Source organism: Dermacentor silvarum, chromosome 7 (assembly GCF_013339745.2).
Source record: "Dermacentor silvarum isolate Dsil-2018 chromosome 7, BIME_Dsil_1.4, whole genome shotgun sequence".
Lineage (NCBI taxonomy): Eukaryota > Metazoa > Arthropoda > Arachnida > Ixodida > Ixodidae > Dermacentor > Dermacentor silvarum.
Genome location: NC_051160.1, coordinates 15,935,600 through 15,954,660, shown reverse-complemented (window position 1 = coordinate 15,954,660; position 19,061 = coordinate 15,935,600). Strand labels below are relative to the sequence as shown.

General features: G+C 46.3%; 1 protein-coding gene across 1 annotated transcript; it reads right to left on the bottom strand.

The window, feature by feature from the left end:
- Positions 1-6,270: 6,270 nt before the first annotated feature.
- On the bottom strand, positions 6,271-9,642 carry LOC125946631 (uncharacterized). The gene is made up of 4 exons (XM_049670263.1): positions 9,598-9,642; positions 8,496-8,684; positions 7,074-8,113; positions 6,271-6,562 (listed from the first exon to the last, which is right to left on the bottom strand). The coding sequence occupies exons 2-4, from the start codon at positions 8,682-8,684 to the stop codon at positions 6,403-6,405; spliced, it is 1,389 nt and encodes a 462-aa protein (XP_049526220.1). The 5' UTR covers positions 9,598-9,642; the 3' UTR covers positions 6,271-6,402.
- Between the last annotated feature and the right edge of the window lie 9,419 nt (positions 9,643-19,061).

The window sequence follows — 19,061 nt, the reverse complement described above, 5'->3', positions numbered from 1 at the left end:
ATATTTAGGCCTCTTTCCACTCTCTCGGCACCAAGCCGGTGTCCCAGACCTATTGTTAAAGAAGTCTGTGATTTGATGAAAGGTTTCGTGGCTAAGATTTCTTATCATAGCATTAGTGATTTGACCACTGCCCGGGGCTGTGTTTACTTTAGGGACTGCGCTGCGGCATGTACGCCGCTCTGTTATTGGGGCATCTAGATCATCGTTAGCTGCGCCGTCGTAGGCAGGGTAGAGTTCCTCATCCGTACCTTCGCATTCGCATAGCTATTTGCCTTAGCGTTCTGGAGGTGGCTGTTTTAGTGCCTAATGGGGACTTCATACTGCGGAGTATGGTCCACGTTTTTTTTATTTATTTATTTATTTATTTTTTTTTTTGTGCAGGGTGCCCTGCATGGACGCGCACAATTGTATCCAATTGTCATCATCCAAATGTTGGGTGTATTCATTCGCCTCTTGGGACAGTTTCGCTATTCTAAGTTTTACTTTTCGATTATGCCTCTGTCATTTCCATCTTTTTATGAGGCTACGCTTGGCTTCCCAGAGATGCAGTAGATGTGGGTCAACTGCCGGGACGTCGTCTGTTAGCGCCGTGCACCTTCTTGGTGGTCCGTCTATAGGCCGTCCGTATTTGTTCTGCCCAGGTCGCCGCATTGTTTATCTGGGTGTTTGGTTGATTCTGCCGATACGCTTTCCAGTCAGTGATCGTTGCTTGACCTCGTGGTCGTCTAATCATGGGCGAGTTTACCGAAATGCTTATGATGCTGTGGTCGCTACCTAGGTTTTCCTCGAGGTTAGTCCAGCTGATCCGGTCTAAAGTATTTGCAAACGTGAGGTCCGGAAAAGTATCTCTGGTGACGCTATTTTCCTTTCGCGTAGGAGAGTCCGGGATCGTGACTAGCCTCATATAGTGGTCCTCCTCGCCTCCACGAGGGTGCGACCTTTAGGAGAGTCCCTCGGATACCCGCAGCCTGTGTTTGGCGAGTTTAGAAGTCCCCAGGTATTAATACTTTATCTTGATTTCGTGCTAGGGATTTTGCGTGCCGAAACGATCTTTGAATTGGCGGTTCATTCCCTTGGGGGGGCTATAGATGTTGATTATGATTGTTTGGATTTGCTGCGTTTACAGGGCCAGATCGTTAGAATTTGGTGCTGAATATTCGTTTGGAACATGTAGCTTACACTCAGTGCGATGTATTTTCGAACCAGCGTTGCGATTTTTGGGTGGTCGGGATGTGTGTGGTAAACATAGCCCAGTAGGTTGTGTACTTTATTGCCGATTCCTGAATAGATATTACGTCTGGCTGGATTGGCGCCGTTGCATAATTGGGATAATGCGGCTATCTTACTGCTGAGAGTGCGACAATTCCATTGCCAAATTTCTAGGCCGGGTTTCGTTCGAATTTGGACGTCGATTAGCCATGATTAGTACCTTCGCTGTCCGTCGTCTCTATAGCCTTCAGGCGCCGCGTTGGGGCTCCCGGGCTAACATTTGCTCGCTTGCGCATGGCACCGCGGACACTGTTGACGGATTCATGTATACGTAGCTTTTTAAGTTTTGTAGCTCGGTGCACATTTGTTGTTGAAAATTCTGCATTTGCTGCGCAAAAATTGCGATCTGATTGGACAGCTCATCCTGATTGACGGGTTCTGGCGTCGCAGATTCTTTAGCTATAACCGGTTCCGTATTTTTTGGGTATGGATTGAGTTTGGGTGAAGCGGAGTGCTGCCAATTCTTGTTTGATTTCTGCTAAGCTAGCTTTAAGGAATTTGTTTTCGACAAGAATGCGTTTGCATTTGTGACTTTCAGTTATGGCTTTGGCAGTGGATGACACAACTTGCGCCCAGCTTACCTGTGGTTTGGTTTGTTGCTGGCCTTTCTGTTGGGCTGCCCTGGGCTTTGTAGAAGGTGTTTGGGAGAAGTAGGTTTGAGGGATTTGAAGAAGGGAAAGTTTTGTGGCGGCTCGTGCTGCGACGTCTGGATCCCGATCGAGATCTCGAGCACTCTATTGGCCTTTCCGCGGGTTTCTGTTTTTCAAGAGAAACCTTTCCTTTTCTGTTCTTATTTAAAACGTGGACAGCCGAAGCCGCTTCATAAGTTGCGATTTTCAGTTGCATGGTGCATGTACTGTGGCGTGTAATGGGAACAGAAGCTGGTGTGCACCTGGTGATAGCAGGAGCGCTGGAGAGCGTTTCCCAGCGCGGCTGAGGCAACACCTCGCTTGACGAGCTTACTGTGGGCCGAGCTGAATGGAAGAATGCCCATCTTTGACCGAGGAGCATACTCCCAACAAACGTGATCCTGCTTACACGTCAACTTAAGGTCCAGGAAACGAAGGCTGCTCCTTCTCAGGATACTCCAGTGTGAAGACGTTGAGGACTTCACAGAACTTGGCGTAAAGTTCCTGGAATTGAGTAGGGGCGTCGTGATGGCCTTGTTCAAGAACAAGTAGAAGATCGTCCACATAACGAAAAACCTTCTGAACAGACACCTGCAGAGACGATAGCGACGCGTGCAAATGCAACGCCACCTAGACTAGGAGTGTTGGCTAATGCCGGTCAAATGTAGACCCAAGACCAGATCACTCAATATGGGCGCAATGCAGGAGCCGATGCAAAATCCTTTTTTTTTTTCTGAATGTGCTGTTCGTCCATGAAATTGATCACCGTCGCACATAGGTGCTTCGAGGAAGTCGGTTGAAGAAATGGCGCATTCGTTTTGAAATCTCAAGACGCCATACTCGATTGAATGTCTTCTCGAACCGCAATAATGCGGGGGAAATCTAATCGGCGTCTCACTCTTTTTGGCAATGCACAGTGATGTGCCCTTCTTTTCTTTAGATATATATTTGTGTTCCTTTCTGAATAAAGAATTCAGTCGGCAGTGAGCGCTGGTGTGTGTCTCCCTTCTTGTCTTTCGTGTTTTTTTTTTGTTTTTTTTTTTTTTTTTGCGCTGTTCCCCTGTCGAGCACGATGGAAGCTTAATGTAAGCCTAATTAGCGATAAAGACTTCATATCTCGAGTACGTTCATTGCTAACATCTAGCTTTTCTAAGAATTTACCCTCATTTGCAGCTAGGGAAATGTTTAAACTGGGAATTCGAGACATAGCAATGGAAATCATCTTTAACATTGTAGTGCACGTTAATGAACCCCAGGTGGTCAAAATTAATCCGGAGCCCTCCAATACGGCGTGCCTCATAACCAGAACTGGTTTTGACACGTAAAACCCCAGAAAGAAGAAGGTCGTACTTCAAAAAGTCCGAAGAAAAAAATGTTGCGGAAAAGTCTTCATAACCTTCATGAACTGGAATCAGAAACGCCTGGGGTATATATAAACGAAATAACACTTGTTAAAAGCCGTCTTCAAAAGCACGATGCATGCTGAACGCTATAGAGGTGCTCGTATTCGCTCGCGCACAACCTGTGCCTTGCACTCAGAAGAAACACCACGCCAGGCGCTACTTGATGAGCGTCGGCATGCAAATTCGAAGCATATATCACAGATACATATTCTAATGGTGAGCTTGTCACAAACACCAAATATATTATCAAATAATTTCAAAGATATTACACGACGCTGTTCAGCTCTACTCACACGCCCAATCCTGATGTTCTGACACATTTCGTCTCCCTAGTGACCCCTCTTTGAGAGGATGATGGTTCTGTTATTAGTGGTCCATTTACCCAAGAAGAAATAGAACTTGCCATTGATCAGTTACCGCTTTCCATAACTCCGGGTCCCGATGGAATCTCTGGAGAATTGAATAAAGCCTTTAAGTTTATACTAAGCCCTGTTTTACTTAATATATTTACTTAAAAATTATGGGGTTTTACGTGCCAAAACCTATGATCTGATTCTGAGGCACGCGGTAGTGGGGGGCTCCAGAAATTTGGACCACCTGGGGTTCTTTAACGTGCACCTAAATCTAAGTACACGGGTGTTTTCGCATTTCGCCCCCCATCGAAATGCGGCCGCCGACTTAATATATTTACTGCTAGTTTTGATGAAGATTGCCTACCAGGATCATTTACCAAACGTCATATTATCCTAATCCCTAAAAGTAGTGACAAAGAAAAAATTAGTCTGTAGGACGCTATAGACCCATACACTGACAAATGCATAGATTTTTATGCAACAGCCTTATCTAATCGACTCTCGTATGCAATGTCATTATACTTACCAGATTCACCAGACTTGCGGGTTAAAAGGCCGTTCCATAATAACAAACGTACCTCTAGTCCGAACGTACCTTGAAGTACCTTAAAGTTAACGTACCTTGAAGCATGTTTTACCGACAAGCCCAATCTTACACCCTTCTTAGTCCGAACAGCATGATTTAGCAAAAGCATTCGACCAAGTGAACCACGCGTTCCTTTTCAAACTTTAGAATATGTTTATGTTGGCTCCGTTGTTTACAAAGGTGTTCGCATGTGCGACACTGTTTACCAGTGTCATTGTTAATGGAAATCTGTCCCCCGGTGTCTATTCTTTCCTCTGTAAACAGGGTTGTCCGTTCTCGCCACTTCTATTTGCCCTTTATTTAGAGCCATTGTATATAAGCATTCTAAAGGGCAGTGGCATTCATGGTTTTAATATTTTGGGCAACGAACTCAATGTATTGGCTTGCGCAGATGACCTTGCCTTTTTCTGCTCAGACAAACCGAGCATTGACAGAAAAACACTTCTAGTGCCCAGATAAACTGGTCGAAAAGCTCAGGTCTTTGGTTTGGTTTGTGGGGATGTACGTCGGGGGGACTTTTGTGTGGCGAGATAATTTTAGATCGGTGTGTGCTGGTTTACTTGGTCTGGTGCTTCGATTCTGCGACAGATTGTTTGTAATTTCTTCTTTTTTCGAGTTACTTCACACCCAGTAGTACGATCATTCATACAAGTTAACTTGGTCAATGCTTTACCCAACCTTGTAGTTTCATCCCAGTATTCTGAACGACCTTGTTTGCGGGGTTTTATGTATGAAGTGTATTTCCCAGTGCAAGTCCTCTTGGTTCGGTTTTCTACTGAACATCTCTACACAGCGTCGAGAAAACAACTGTACAAAGATTTGATATAAATTATTTTCCCACCTCCCCATTACCGTTTTACATTCTCACGATGTACTTCAGCGAGCCCGCAAGATGCTTTTATCCCCACGCACAAAAACATTGTCATTTAAATTTCACGTTACCTATGAAAACATGGCTGTACATAAAATGCATTTTTTGTATCCACTCTGAATTGTCGCATCTCCGATGTACTCGAGACCACAGATCCTTGCTTCATAAGTTGTAAAGATGCAATAGTATTTCGGACGTGCTTCACAGAATTCTTAAGAAAGACTTCATTTTGAATCAGCATGCCATCCGATACTTGACTGCACCCCACGAAGAAGACGTGCCATTTGATATTTTTTTTTCTTCTTATTGGACTTCATGGCTTATGAAAGACATGCATGTTGAACCGAAACACTGAACCCATTGTTTCGTCTAAATTTCAATATGCTCAAATGATTGGCCACGTGAAGGACATGTATGACTTAACAGAGTTCCAACCGGACTGGTACCACCTCTTGATTAGTTGCTTGTCGTATTGAAAGCTACTTGTAATTTTTGTGTGGTGCATGGTGTGCTCAACGCGATTTATACATTCTTTCACGGCCGTGAATACGAGATGTGTTGGCTAGCGCTTGCACGTTTCTCGCGTTTAGTATGTTTCTCGCATATACATGATGCAATAAATATCATCCAAGAAAAAGAAAAAAAAAGGCAGCCGTGGCTTCAGGAAAGCGTGCTCGTCTAGCACCCCGGAGGTCCGGGTTCATTTCCCACCGACCGAAATGTACCAGATCTTCTTTTCAAAGCACTGATTTACTTTGTTCACTGGAACCTCCCCGAGAAATGTGACGTGAATCCGAGCGTTTTCTGCGGCGTCAGTCATTTTTCGTCACGTCCCAGTTGCGTCAAGGTCACCGCCAAGGGCACCGCCAACATAGACACCTAAGGCTTTCGCCGTAATAATTTGGCGCGCCCCCATGCGCATGACTGGATTCACTGCTCCCTTTCGAACGCCGATCGTAGTTGAAGTGCGCCTACCATTGATAGCGCCATTTGTCTTCTTCGTACGATAAACTCGTAGCTATAAGAACTGCGTACGAAAGAGAAAGGGCTTTTGTGAATACGGCCGCGGATGCGTACATACAGGACGATTACCTAATAAAGTTCAATTGCGCCCATGCTGTGAGCGAAAATAATGAGAGGGAAAGTGGTGCAACTCCCTTCTATTTTATTTGACAAGCATAGGGATACACAAGGAGGCTCTTATGTACAACAGTTGGTCATATAACTATTTAAATAATGGCCGATTGACTATTATGATGAGGCCATATACTGTACAAATGACTAATCGTCCTTATTGAGGAGGCATGTCATGGTTGAAGGCTGCCTTCATCTGGTCCGCGCTCATGGGGCACCTGCTGAAGAGGGTGTCGCAGTCGGCGTTCGCGGCTCCCGCAGCGGACGCTTCCTTGTAGAAGGCGACCGACGTGTGGTTGGGCTGCGGCTGGTACGACCTGTACAGACGGGAGAGAACGGTGGTCATAAAGAGCGTATCCACAATACTAAAAGTGACACCGGATGAAATCACCAGTTCGAGATAAAGCGTAACAGGTACACGTGGGCAACGTAATCTGCCAACTGAAGGGTACGTTGAAAAAAAGAATAGGTTCAGCTGTTTGAGGAAATACATTGGACTACATAGCATTTGTAGTCCATTGACTACAGTGATGAATCTCGGAGGCTATGATAAATTACCTGCAGACTGCAGAAATACACCGGACAAGCATGACCAGCACCCGACCGGTGTACTTGTCTGTCTTGTGTTGCGGTTACTCTTGCGCTGCTTTTACTATGAAGCAAAACACGGGCAGTGACGCTGCTTCCCGCATCAGCTGGCTATGACGTTATGAATGGATTTCAGCGCGAAATTAAAAATGGCATTCATTCTCTTTAGTAAGCAATCTATTACTTCGAAAACATATGGTAGAGCACATTAATAAATTTGAAGAAAAGATCAATGCTTACCTGAAGAACTCGGTCATGTCGACGCCCTTCGAGCCGAACACGGTCGGCTGAGCGGCCATCGTGCAGAAGATCTTGGCCAAGCACTCCGTTGTGTCGTGGGTCTTTACGTAGCGGAAGTAAGCCTCGATGTCCTGGCCATGGATGGTGAGGTTCGTTCCGGGTACCTGAAAGCTCACCTCCTCCGCATAGACGACGTCGCGACGGTACCTGGGGCCCTGCTGTTCTGCAGACACATCGCTCTCTAGCGAAAGAGTGGACGGCGTAGCCTCGGCGGTGTCCGGAGCGGACTCGGCGCCGGGCGTGGCCTCGGACAGCTGCGGGAACTGACTACCAGGAATAACGACGTCGTCGTGGTGTTCCGGTGCCGGGGAGGACGACTCGCCGGCGTGGTGAGCGGCGTCGCCATTCGAGGGCTGGGGTGGTGCGTCGGCGGGAACATCGTACGAAGACTGTTGGAACATGGCGGGATAGCCGGAGGGTTGCGCCGAGGGCCATCCGCTATACGGGAAGATGTGTCCTTGGGGGTACCCGGAGAACGTGGGCGTCGGTCCAGCGCTCGAGCCCTCGGTGGGCGGCTGCTGCTGTTGTTGCTCGACCTGCTGTTCTGGAAGGGCTGGCGACGCGCCCTGCTGGTTCCACGTCTGAGCGGAGTCGTGGTTCGGCTGCGACGAGTAGAAAGGCTTGGGGACGTCCTGCGCCACGACGGCGACTCGCATCAACGATCCGCCGGTCTCGCCAGCTGTGACGTAGTCCTTGTAGTGCTCCAGTGGCAGGGACAGGACCGGAGCGTCGTAGTTTTTAGTTTTTGTCGAAGCGGCAGTGGCTAGGCGCTTCTGCTCGAGCTGGTTGGCGAAGTCCAGAGCCGCGTAACCGGCAGCGAAGTGCTTCTTGAAGTCGTGCGCTTCTTCGTCCGATGCGGGCGCGGAGGACAGCTCCTGCGGCTTGACTTGTGGCGCTTGTTGCAGCACTGCGATGGGCACGTCGACGGCTGGTCCTTCGGTGGCGGCTTGCTCTGCACCTGCGTCTGGATCGTCGGCAACCTGCGGCGCAGAATACACGACCACCGATAAGTGCATAACACCGCGAACAAAATACCAGGTACTATTGCCGCGTGTGGGAAGCATAGTGATTAGAGAGCAAACAGGGGCCCCCCGATATTCTATAGTTGACATGAAAAATTGACAAGAAGGAGGGTGTGATGAAACTTGGAAAATTCGCAGGCATAAGAAGGGGTCAGCTATTGTGCTTTAGAGGGATAACTGGAAGCCCTTGGACTGGAAGTAGGGGGGGGGGGGGGGGTGATGATTTGCGCATGCTTTAGTGCGTTAACTGACGGGTACAACGCCACATCCCGCAACAAATAGCATCCATAGATTGAACGCAATAACGTCGATCCGTTGAACAACTGGGTGATGCACGCACCTTCAGGTCAATGGTGGCCTTGACGGCTCGGTCTCCCGCGAGGTACGACGCCAGCTTGGCTGTGGTGGCCAGTTTGTATTCGGCCAGGCTTCGGAAGCCCGATGTGATGAAGCCGAAGGGGGAAGGGATGCCGCCGGCGGCCATCATGGCCACGGACAGCACCACCAGGAACAGTGGAAGTCGCAGCATCTGCGAAGTAGTTGGTCATAATTAATTTCGCAGGCTCTTTCGCATAAGTTGTTGACTTATTTGTTGCGACCACTATACAATAGAATAATATATAATAATATAATTAAGTGCTAGCATATAATCAAACATCAAAGCACAGGGCAGTTAATACTAAGCAAGAGTCAGCCAAAAATACTAACATCTACTAGTAATTAATCCAGTGGCCGATTAATGACTAGTAGATGTGAGAATTTTGCGTGGTCAGTCTCGGAAGCTATGGCGTCGGGAAGGCGACTGGCTCGCGAAAGAGCGTAAGAGTTACGTATCATGGGCGCACACGAAGCTGCGTATTTATACAACGTTCGTCACACACAATGAATGAGGTACATCCAAGATGCATAGGCGATGACTTCGTGTAGTCGATACATAATAAAGATGTGACGAGTATGCAATACGGCTGCAGCGGGATCGATTTACGCTTGCCAAATAAAATACTTCCGATCGACAGGGTGCGACTTGCATCGTGCTGCACCACTCTGTCCGCGCTATTTAACTAATCCGACCATTAAGGAGAGAGAATGGGCAATGTTCGTTACAAACCACTGCGAGTCTGAATCTGCCTTCCCGCAAGGTAAGCGGAGAGCTTAAAATAGTAGTCGTCGTTACTGATCTCCAGAAAAAACCGGGTAGAATGACGAAAAGCGAAAGTCTGCCGAATAGTTCTATCCTAATAGGATCGTACGAGCACAACATGTATATTTTCACTAGCAGCACAGCTCGGTCCATTGTGGCTTAATCTAAGCGACGAAATGCACGGAGAAGGAAGCTGGGCAGCATTGCGGCGTTCCTCCTGAAGTACCGTGTGAACAAACTCGCCGATATAGCGAAAAACTCGATTGAGAGTATGGCGAAAAAGAAAGAAAGTCGAGCTCACTTTTACAGGTTGATGTCAGCTTGGCTAGGTGGAGCTACAGTGGGGCACGTGCGGACCCGGTGCTCTTAAAATGCTGTGGTCAGAAGAGGGCGGGGCCACGCTTCACAGAGAGAGAGAGAGAGAGAGATACATATATGCGAAGTTCTTGTAAAAGGAGAAGGGGAGGTTCAGTACTTAGCATATATGATAAACAACAAAGGAATGAAGGAACACAGCGGAGAGAGAGAGAGAGAGAAAGTAGAGCATTTTATAAGTAGAAGGGGGAAAGGGATAGAAAGGAAAACAGGAGAGATAAAGAGAGAGAGTGGAGGCTGGGGAGGAGATTCGTAGAGTCGGGGGAAGAGGAAAGAGGGGGCGGGGGTGATGCGCAGTGAAGTAAATGTCTCTCGGCAGCGGCACCTCAGCCGCACTGCATTGAGCAAGTGCAGTTGGCAGGAATGCAACTTTGTAAGAACTGGAAGTTGGGAAAAAGACAATGTTGGGAGAATGGAGGGGAGGGAAGGGTGGGGGGGGGGGGGGGGGTGAGGTCCTGCGCTGAGTCGCTACCTCCTAGACGGGTTTTCTAGGAAGCGGCTGAGCAAGCGCCAACTTGTTGGAGAAAGGATGCCCCAGATATGGTACGCCAAGCACGAACACGCTGGTGCCCGACACCCCACTTCTGGCGCACCTGCGCGTCCTCAAGAATTGTGCTTCTTGGGAAAAAAAGGAGGCCAGGAGCGCACCAGAGTTTTCTACGGGACCGACAGGGCGCTGAGCCGTGCTCCCTCAAGGGCTGCAGAAGATAGCGCTAACCTTTCCTTTTCCAAACGAACCACTTAGTAGACCGACAATTGTCAAATGTCACTTCATCGGTGCCGCAGGTTCTGCGCCGTCTCACTATGTAAGTTGAAGGCGGGGAAACCGTGACACAGCATTTATGAAGCTCTTCGTCGGGTTTACGGGTGGGTAAGAAAGAGGTCAGGTGCACGCTAGACTGATACCCTCTGCCTAGCCCCCCGCCCCCTCATCTAAATGGGGCTTTCGGCTTGGTCAATGCTTTGCGCATACCGCTCTTTATATTAGTTCATTCTATAAAGCATTCTTCTCCTTACGACCCCCCCCCTCCCCTCTTTTCAACGCTAGCCTGGTCACGGCGCCTTTCAATTTACCCGCCAAAACCCGACAGCGTTTTCCAGCACCTTTCTTTTCTTTATGTTTCATCACCGATAAACATTTCTAAAGAGGCCCGACAGGGCCCGCGTCCAAAACATGGGGCCGTGTTCTGGGAATCGACTGAATTCCGAAAAAAAAAAAAAAAAAAAACACAACTGAATTCTGAAAGCAACGCTATCTTTCTCTTTTATTTTTATTGACATATTATAAGGAGATGCTGACGTATAAGTACGACGCGGGCTACTTCTTGGCTTTTGCATATGTGGCACATCCAACATCCAATTTCAACCTAAATACTATAACAGTATACAACAATGTTGCGTTACTTCGTACAAGTCGAAATAACAACACGATATTACAGAGACACTCTTAAATGAATACTGTGAACAACAATACCACATGACAAAGAAACACTCAAGCAACGACACGAACCACAATAATATCACATATTTGCGCAGTGACAGTAAAAATAAAGGATGCTCTTAATAAACGAAGCACACTGTCGCATGCCTCTTGTAGGCCATGGCCCCAATAATTTCTTTAAACTGAGTTGTCTGCGGTCTAATGTCATTCATGAAGTTTTAAGTCGGCGTCAGGGTGTTTCATAAAGGGGGCATTCTAGAAGAAGGCGATATGTGTCTTCGTCAACAAAGCCACAATAACACTGAGAAATTTCAGCGCGGTCAATTATGTGTAAAAAAAGGCTTTCTGTGTTTCTATCTAAGGGTAACAGAATGTTGAGTTCGATAAGCTCATCAACGCAAAATAGATCGGAACTTTCGGAATTGCGGTCAAACCCCACCTTTCTACATGGTTTGAATGATATGTTGCTTTCGGAATGCAGTTCAGTTCACTTTCTGATATCGGGAGGGAAATCGGTATCACCTTTGCGATGTGCTTGTTGTGCTGTTGCATCGGCTTCTGTGTTGCCTGGAATATTACGATGTCCGGATATCCACTGAAATGCCATTTCGGTCTGCGTTTTGCAAGCTCTTTCAGCGTCTCATAAATTATAATATTATTAATTGTTTTCAATTTAGTGCTGCAAAGCGAAGTGAGTGCCACCTGGGAGTTCGCTGAGAACTACTCACTTTCGCGCGTCTGCGAAGGAAGTTATAAATTTTATCGCACATACAAGATCGCGAATAGCTCAGCCGTTGTTGACGCTGTCGCACGAGATAAGTTTAATGATTCTTTTACGTTGATTAAGTGTCGTATAATAAATGTTGAAGAATGCGTTAACTGGGGGGGAGCCGTACGTATAGACATGCGTGTATCCTAGGTACCGCATAATTATATATTGGGTATAGCCGTACGTATAGACATGCGTGTATCCTAGGTACCGCATAATTATATATTGGGTATATAGTGTAGTTGTAGAGCAGCTTTAATTATAATGTCTCGTTTTCCAGTTATGCCATCTACTGTCAATTCTTTTTTTTTTCGAAGCGTTAGCAAAAATGGAGGGTATTCGACGACTGATTTCCAAAACTCGCTGCGTGGAAGGATCTAGATATGGTCTTGAATTTCTTGAGACATCTTTGTGCCTTTTCCCACGTGTCTAATGTCAATGGGTTGTTTTCATGCTAGGTTTGGAGCTGAAAAAAAATGTCATGCTTCTGAAGTTCTCAGAACTGGAAACGGTGATTGGCGAGCCTCTGAAAAATAGAGCAGCTAGAAGTCACTCGTGAAACCTTTATATAGGTATATGCGAGGACCCCTCGCTTTGAGTCACTTTTCCCACGTGCGGGAAAAGACCTTGTAAAATGGGCGCCGAGTATGTCGAACTGAGGTATTGTGAACGTTAAGCATGGATGATACTGATCCGCCCCATGATGTAACGGCACACTTTAGAAGTGCGTTAGCTATCACATTGACTTCATTTTCGAGCTTATTATTTGTGGAACCCAGAATACTTTCCGGTCGGGTAGTATTCGAAGTCGGTGCTGCGTCACGTTCGTTAAAGGTCGTCCTTCAAGACTGAGACGAAACTTTTTCGTCTGCTTCCGGGCAAAGGGCAGTATGGCTGTTGTTGCTTTTTGATGTGCTGTGGTCTTCGCGGTGTGCGAAGTTCTTTTTCTTTTTGGTTTTAATGTCATCAGTGTACCGATAGAGTGTGTTTTTCTGGTATATGTATATGCTGTGACTGGACGTTTGCATGTTACCAATTACAGCCTGCTCTGACTTTATTTTTTTTTTAAGTGAAACCCTTTTATGTCTCATCGTTCGGTCGACCTTCAATGTCCTTGAGCGAAAGCGCGTCGACGACACGAAAGGTACAAACACTATCATCATCAATGGCTCATAGCCCCGTTGCCAGGTTGGTGTAGTGACTTACTACACCAACCCGGCATCGTGTCTTACCTATATACAAACGCTCGCGCAACAATTTTTTTGGTGTGCTGGTCACCGTCGTCATCATCTTCTATGCGTAAGCGATTTAAGAGGATGGCTAAGCGAATTAAGAGCATGAGTAGGCGAATTGAGAGGATGATCGACTCGACGGCCTATTTTCCTGCGATATGATCATTTAATAAAGGACAGCAATTGCATGTTTACGCTTCAGGCAAAAGGTGCCAACATTGCTACATTCAATTTCATCTTGTATAATAATCGTCGTGTGTACGCTGTTCCTCCCCCCACCCTTTTTTTTTATTTAACTGCTTGCTGGGCGTTAAGTGGTGCTCGCCCGTCTAGGCACACTCTTTAAAAAAAGTCACCTAGTGTTGTCACAGCATGCATCACCTTGGTATAACTGCGGTTGGAAACGGTAGAGATGATAACATTACTGGCTAAACAAGGTAGTCGTTGTTACTGCCGGGTCTCAGCTGCCAATTTCAAACTCGATTGGCAACACTGAATACAACGTTTGTGACTACTTTGTTTAATCAGTAATGTTACTAACTATACCGTTACCGTTTGTACGGGAAGGCAAACGAGGTGTTTCGCTAAACTGCAGTCAAACGAGCGCAAAAACATCGCACCAAAAGTGAAAAGTAGCAAAGGCTGCAATCAGCCTCCGCACACTATTGCAGGAAACTCGATGAAATTCCACCTTCTCAAGCTTCCAGGCGTTGTTTTTGGCAGCCATTGGGACATCTACGCATACAACAGTAGACAGAAGTAGAATTATTTTTCACTGCGTGCACAGGTTCTCGTCGCCAGCGGCCATTCTTACCAATGCGTGGCGGCGAACTGGGAACGCAGATTTTATCACTGGCACTCAACGCAGTGGCGCTGCATGTCCGATTCGAAAGGCAACCAAGTACAGGGTGATTGAAAGTGTAATTAATAGACAACCAGGAGTTATCACAAGGAAAGTGAGAGACGGTACCGTGAAACAGCAGCGCAGTCAGGTCAACTGAGGAGCTTTTAATTTAAAAACGAAGGAAATGTTATCGTATCTGGAGTACCGTGACAATAACAGTATTGAAACAATTTTATATTGCAATATAGTTGCGATATAGAGCACGCAATATAATTGCAGTGCTCGTTCAGAAGGAGCTATCTATGTGCGGCACCGCAGCACCAAACATAGTTTTAAAGGATATCCAAAGTTGGTGATATTTACTATGTAATAAGAAATCTTCTTGCCTAAATCCAGAAAGCAAATTGGTGTGGGATGCCTAAGCGCGACATGCGTATTTAACGACTGGAATCTATTCTGCAGAAGCTATCTCCTTTGTCTTTTCGTTTAGGAGTTGATTCATCGGTGCAAGAACAGTGCTCCTCCTGTTGACCTCCCTTCCAGTATTCGAAAGAAACAAATATTCGACAACTGCGAATACTGAATTCTCAAATCGCATAAGGCTCGAAAGGCGCAGACTATTCGATTTGTATTTGAAATAACACACACACACACACACACACACACACACACACACACACACACACACACACACACACACACACACACACACACACGCACGCACGCACACGCACACACACACACACACACGCACACGCACACGCACACGCACACGCACACACACACACACACACGCACACACACACACGCACACACCACACACACACGCACACGCACACGCACACGCACACACACACGCACACGCACACACACACGCACACGCACACACACACACACACACGCACGCACGCACACACACACACACACACACACACACACACGCACGCACGCACACACACACACACACACACACACACACACGCACGCACGCACACACACACACACACACACACGCACACACACACACACACACACGCACGCACGCACGCACACACACACAACATATATACAGTCAACTCCCGTCGACTTGACCATTATGGGACCACCAGTTATGGTGGAATTATCCGATCGGTCGAATTACCAACGATGGCAAAATGAACGAATTTACACATTTTTTATTCATCGAAGTAGACTGTCGTCATCGACAGACTACATCGTCCATACAGTATTATAATAACTATACACGCGTTGTCGTGGACCTCGACACTGTCGCCGGCGCTGATGAAATCCTCAAAAGAGACATCGCCCAAGGCACACAGCGCAAATCGTCTTTATCACTGCAGGGTAGCTTTCTGCCGTCACCGTCGTCACCTATGGGAAGAAGTCAGGCAGTATGCTGAATTTCTTGTGTTTTTCGAGGCATGCTTTCGCCTACACGAACTAAACGATTTTCCCTTCCATATAGTGAATGCATGCTTCCTGGCCGGTATGTTCCTGTGCATTCGAATTAAGCAAAGAGTCGAAATAACCGAGTTCGAATTAACCTGAGTCGGCCGTACAAAATGGCACGACTTATATACCGCAAAAAAAAGTGAAAAGAAACTTGGCAATTCGCTCTATTTCTTTTTCTTTCAGTTAATCAGACAAATGGGAAGGGAATGCAAAGAGCAACGTTGATTATAGAGAGCGAACGCGAGTTTATCTTCGTTTTGAGGCAGCAAACATGACGCCTATAGAGAATGCCAAAGGCTGCGAGACGCACTGAGTGGCTGTTATGAGATCGTTGATGGGTAAGTACAGAGCGAGGTTTGCGAAGCTTGATGTGAGCATTCAGTCTAGCTTTTCGTGTATTCAAACGGGCGCAACGGTGAACATTTCCTTCAATTCTTTCTTTCTTTCTTTCTTTCTTTCTTTCTTTCTTTCTTTCTTTCTTTCTTTCTTTCTTTCTTTCTTTCTTTCTTTCTTTCTTTCGTTGTCTTTCCTGTCTACATTTTTCTTTCTTGTTTTTTTTTTTCGGGGGGGGGGGGGCTGTGGGAAAAGGGGAAGTTAGGGGGGGGGGGGGGATAGTTACACTGTTAGTTGGACGCATGCAGCTGAAAGCCTAAGTAATCGGGGCGTGTTATTCTGCAGTGCGGTATTATTATTATTATTATTATTATTATTATTATTATTATTATTATTATTATTATTATTATTATTATTATTATTATTATTATTATTATTATTATTATTATTATTATTATTATTATTATTATTATTATTTGGCTTCGACACATATACACACAAGGACACGAAGGAAATAGGGAGGGAGCGAGCTGACAACTGCCACCGAGAGGGGCACAACGCCTGCCTATACTCTTTCAGGAGGTAGTAGATGCAACTAACTAAAGCAGTAAAGGTGCCTTCCTTATTACCTTTCTTTTTCAGCGAAGCTTTATAGGCTCACAAATTTCGGCGGTGGCGGTGGTGGTGGCGTCATGCTAAAAAGTGGGCCGATCCTGGTGATAGTGCAGAAAGGGTCCAAGCTCAATGACACACACCCCTGTGGGCTCGGGGACCCGTAACGCGCCCTTGAACTACCCTCGTCACGCGTGGGACCCAAACAGACAAAATCGCCAGCCCTTCTCCTGTCGAGAAAATGGGGCTAAGCGTAGCTTGTCGTCCGATTCTAGCGTGAAGGCTTCCGAAGCCCAGGCGAAACGTCAGCGAAGAGCCGCGGCCGGCCCCGAGTTGCGGCAGCGCGATGTCGAGGCAGTACGTCGCCGAAGAGCCGCCGACCCTGAGTTTAGGGCAAAAGAAGCGGAACGCCTGTGACAGTGTCGTCTTGCCACAAGCTTCGCTTACCCCCATTTTCTCGACAGCGGAAGGGCTCTGAATGTTTTTCATGTATACCTTTCTTCGTATAATTTCCTTCCCCGCCCCAGCCCGGCCTCGGTACAAACAGCTCATGTGTGAATATGCAATCGCGGTCGCTCGCCAACATCGAGATTGCAAGAGAAAAACTAGGCCAGAAGTTAACACCGCTAACTATCTATAAGTATACGATATCACACTTAGATTGCGATGATTGTAACAGCTGCGAGCGTGTGTGTCACGGCCGGCGTTGCACTTTCTCATTTGTCAAAGTGACCTTTCTGTGCCTGGTATCTGTTTTGCGATTTCAGCGCTCGCTCAACACAACTGGAGATTTATGTTAGATACCTGTGGGGGAAGTCTGCCTATAATGCTATATAAAAACTTCAGCGTACTAGAAGTTACAGCTTGAGTGACATTGTGAACAAACATCAGGAAGAAATCGAAAGCAATATTTTTTTGTAACTTGGTGGGGCAGTAACTAGCGTATCTAATGCGGTCCTAGTACAAGATGTTGTTGCGATTTCGTGCGCACTGTGACAGCGCTCGCTCAACACAACTGGAGATTTATGTTAGATACCTGTGGGGGAAGTCTGCCTATAATGCTATATAAAAACTTCAGCGTACTAGAAGTTACAGCTTGAGTGACATTGTGAACAAACATCAGGAAGAAATCGAAAGCAATATTTTTTTGTAACTTGGTGGGGCAGTAACTAGCGTATCTAATGCGGTCCTAGTACAAGATGTTGTTGCGATTTCGTGCGCACTGTGACAGCGCTCGCTCAACACAACTGGAGATTTATGTTAGATACCTGTGGGGGAAGTCTGCCTATAATGCTATATAAAACTTCAGCGTACTAGAAGTTACAGCTTGAGTGACATTGTGAACAAACATCAGGAAGAAATCGAAAGCAATATTTTTTTGTAACTTGGTGGGGCAGTAACTAGCGTATCTAATGCGGTCCTAGTACAAGATGTTGTTGCGATTTCGTGCGCACTGTGACAGCGCTCGCTCAACACAACTGGAGATTTATGTTAGATACCTGTGGGGAAGTCTGCCTATAATGCTATATAAAAACTTCAGCGTACTAGAAGTTACAGCTTGAGTGACATTGTGAACAAACATCAGGAAGAAATCGAAAGCAATATTTTTTTGTAACTTGGTGGGGCAGTAACTAGCGTATCTAATGCGGTCCTAGTACAAGATGTTGTTGCGATTTCGTGCGCACTGTGACAGCGCTCGCTCAACACAACTGGAGATTTATGTTAGATACCTGTGGGGGAAGTCTGCCTATAATGCTATATAAAAACTTCAGCGTACTAGAAGTTACAGCTTGAGTGACATTGTGAACAAACATCAGGAAGAAATCGAAAGCAATATTTTTTGTAACTTGGTGGGGCAGTAACTAGCGTATCTAATGCGGTCCTAGTACAAGATGTTGTTGCGATTTCGTGCGCACTGTGACAGCGCTCGCTCAACACAACTGGAGATTTATGTTAGATACCTGTGGGGGAAGTCTGCCTATAATGCTATATAAAAACTTCAGCGTACTAGAAGTTACAGCTTGAGTGACATTGTGAACAAACATCAGGAAGAAATCGAAAGCAATATTTTTTTGTAACTTGGTGGGGCAGTAACTAGCGTATCTACCACGACTCAAAAAGTACGACACGCGAGGCACGTGCCTTGGGCTGATCTCACTCACACCTTTTAGCTATCCGTATTACGAAAAATGTGGGCCGATCCCGAAGAGAGTACACTTTCTGGCACACCATGTGCCAGACTCTACAAAGAGCGACTTTGGAGCGAGATAAATACGCATGCGCGCGTGCGTGGCCGAATGGTCAGCGCACTGGGCTGCTCTGCCGGAAGGCAGAGGTGCAATTATGCATTTTAAGCATAAAATGCTTTTAGCACCCATTGTCGGCTAGAGAACTTTTATTGCAAAAGGCGCATTTAAGCCACCCATTCGTAAATGTGCCTGCGCATTACCCATAACGGGCTCCTTATTTTACCTAAATACAAACAAGGTACATTGTTTAGTTCACCGATGACACCGAAGAAACAAACTACGGACCTCGAATGACGTATGTCAATGGGGAGGGGGGGAAAGAAAGACAGGGTTAAGTAATTATTTGCGACACTTTTATTTAAGGTATGAACGTGAAAATCGAAAGCAATATTTTTTTGTAACTTGGTGGGGCAGTAACTAGCGTATCTAATGCGGTCCTAGTACAAGATGTTGGGGGC

Coding starts and splice junctions, on each gene's coding strand:
- LOC125946631 (XM_049670263.1), bottom strand. CDS start 8,684: ATGCTGCGACTTCCACTGTTCCTGGTGGTGCTGTCCGTGGCCATGATG. Junction 8,114..8,495: donor AGGCCACCATTGACCTGAAG/GTGCGTGCATCA, acceptor TCTGCGCCGCAG/GTTGCCGACGATCCAGACGC. Junction 6,563..7,073: donor GACATGACCGAGTTCTTCAG/GTAAGCATTGAT, acceptor CCGTCTGTACAG/GTCGTACCAGCCGCAGCCCA.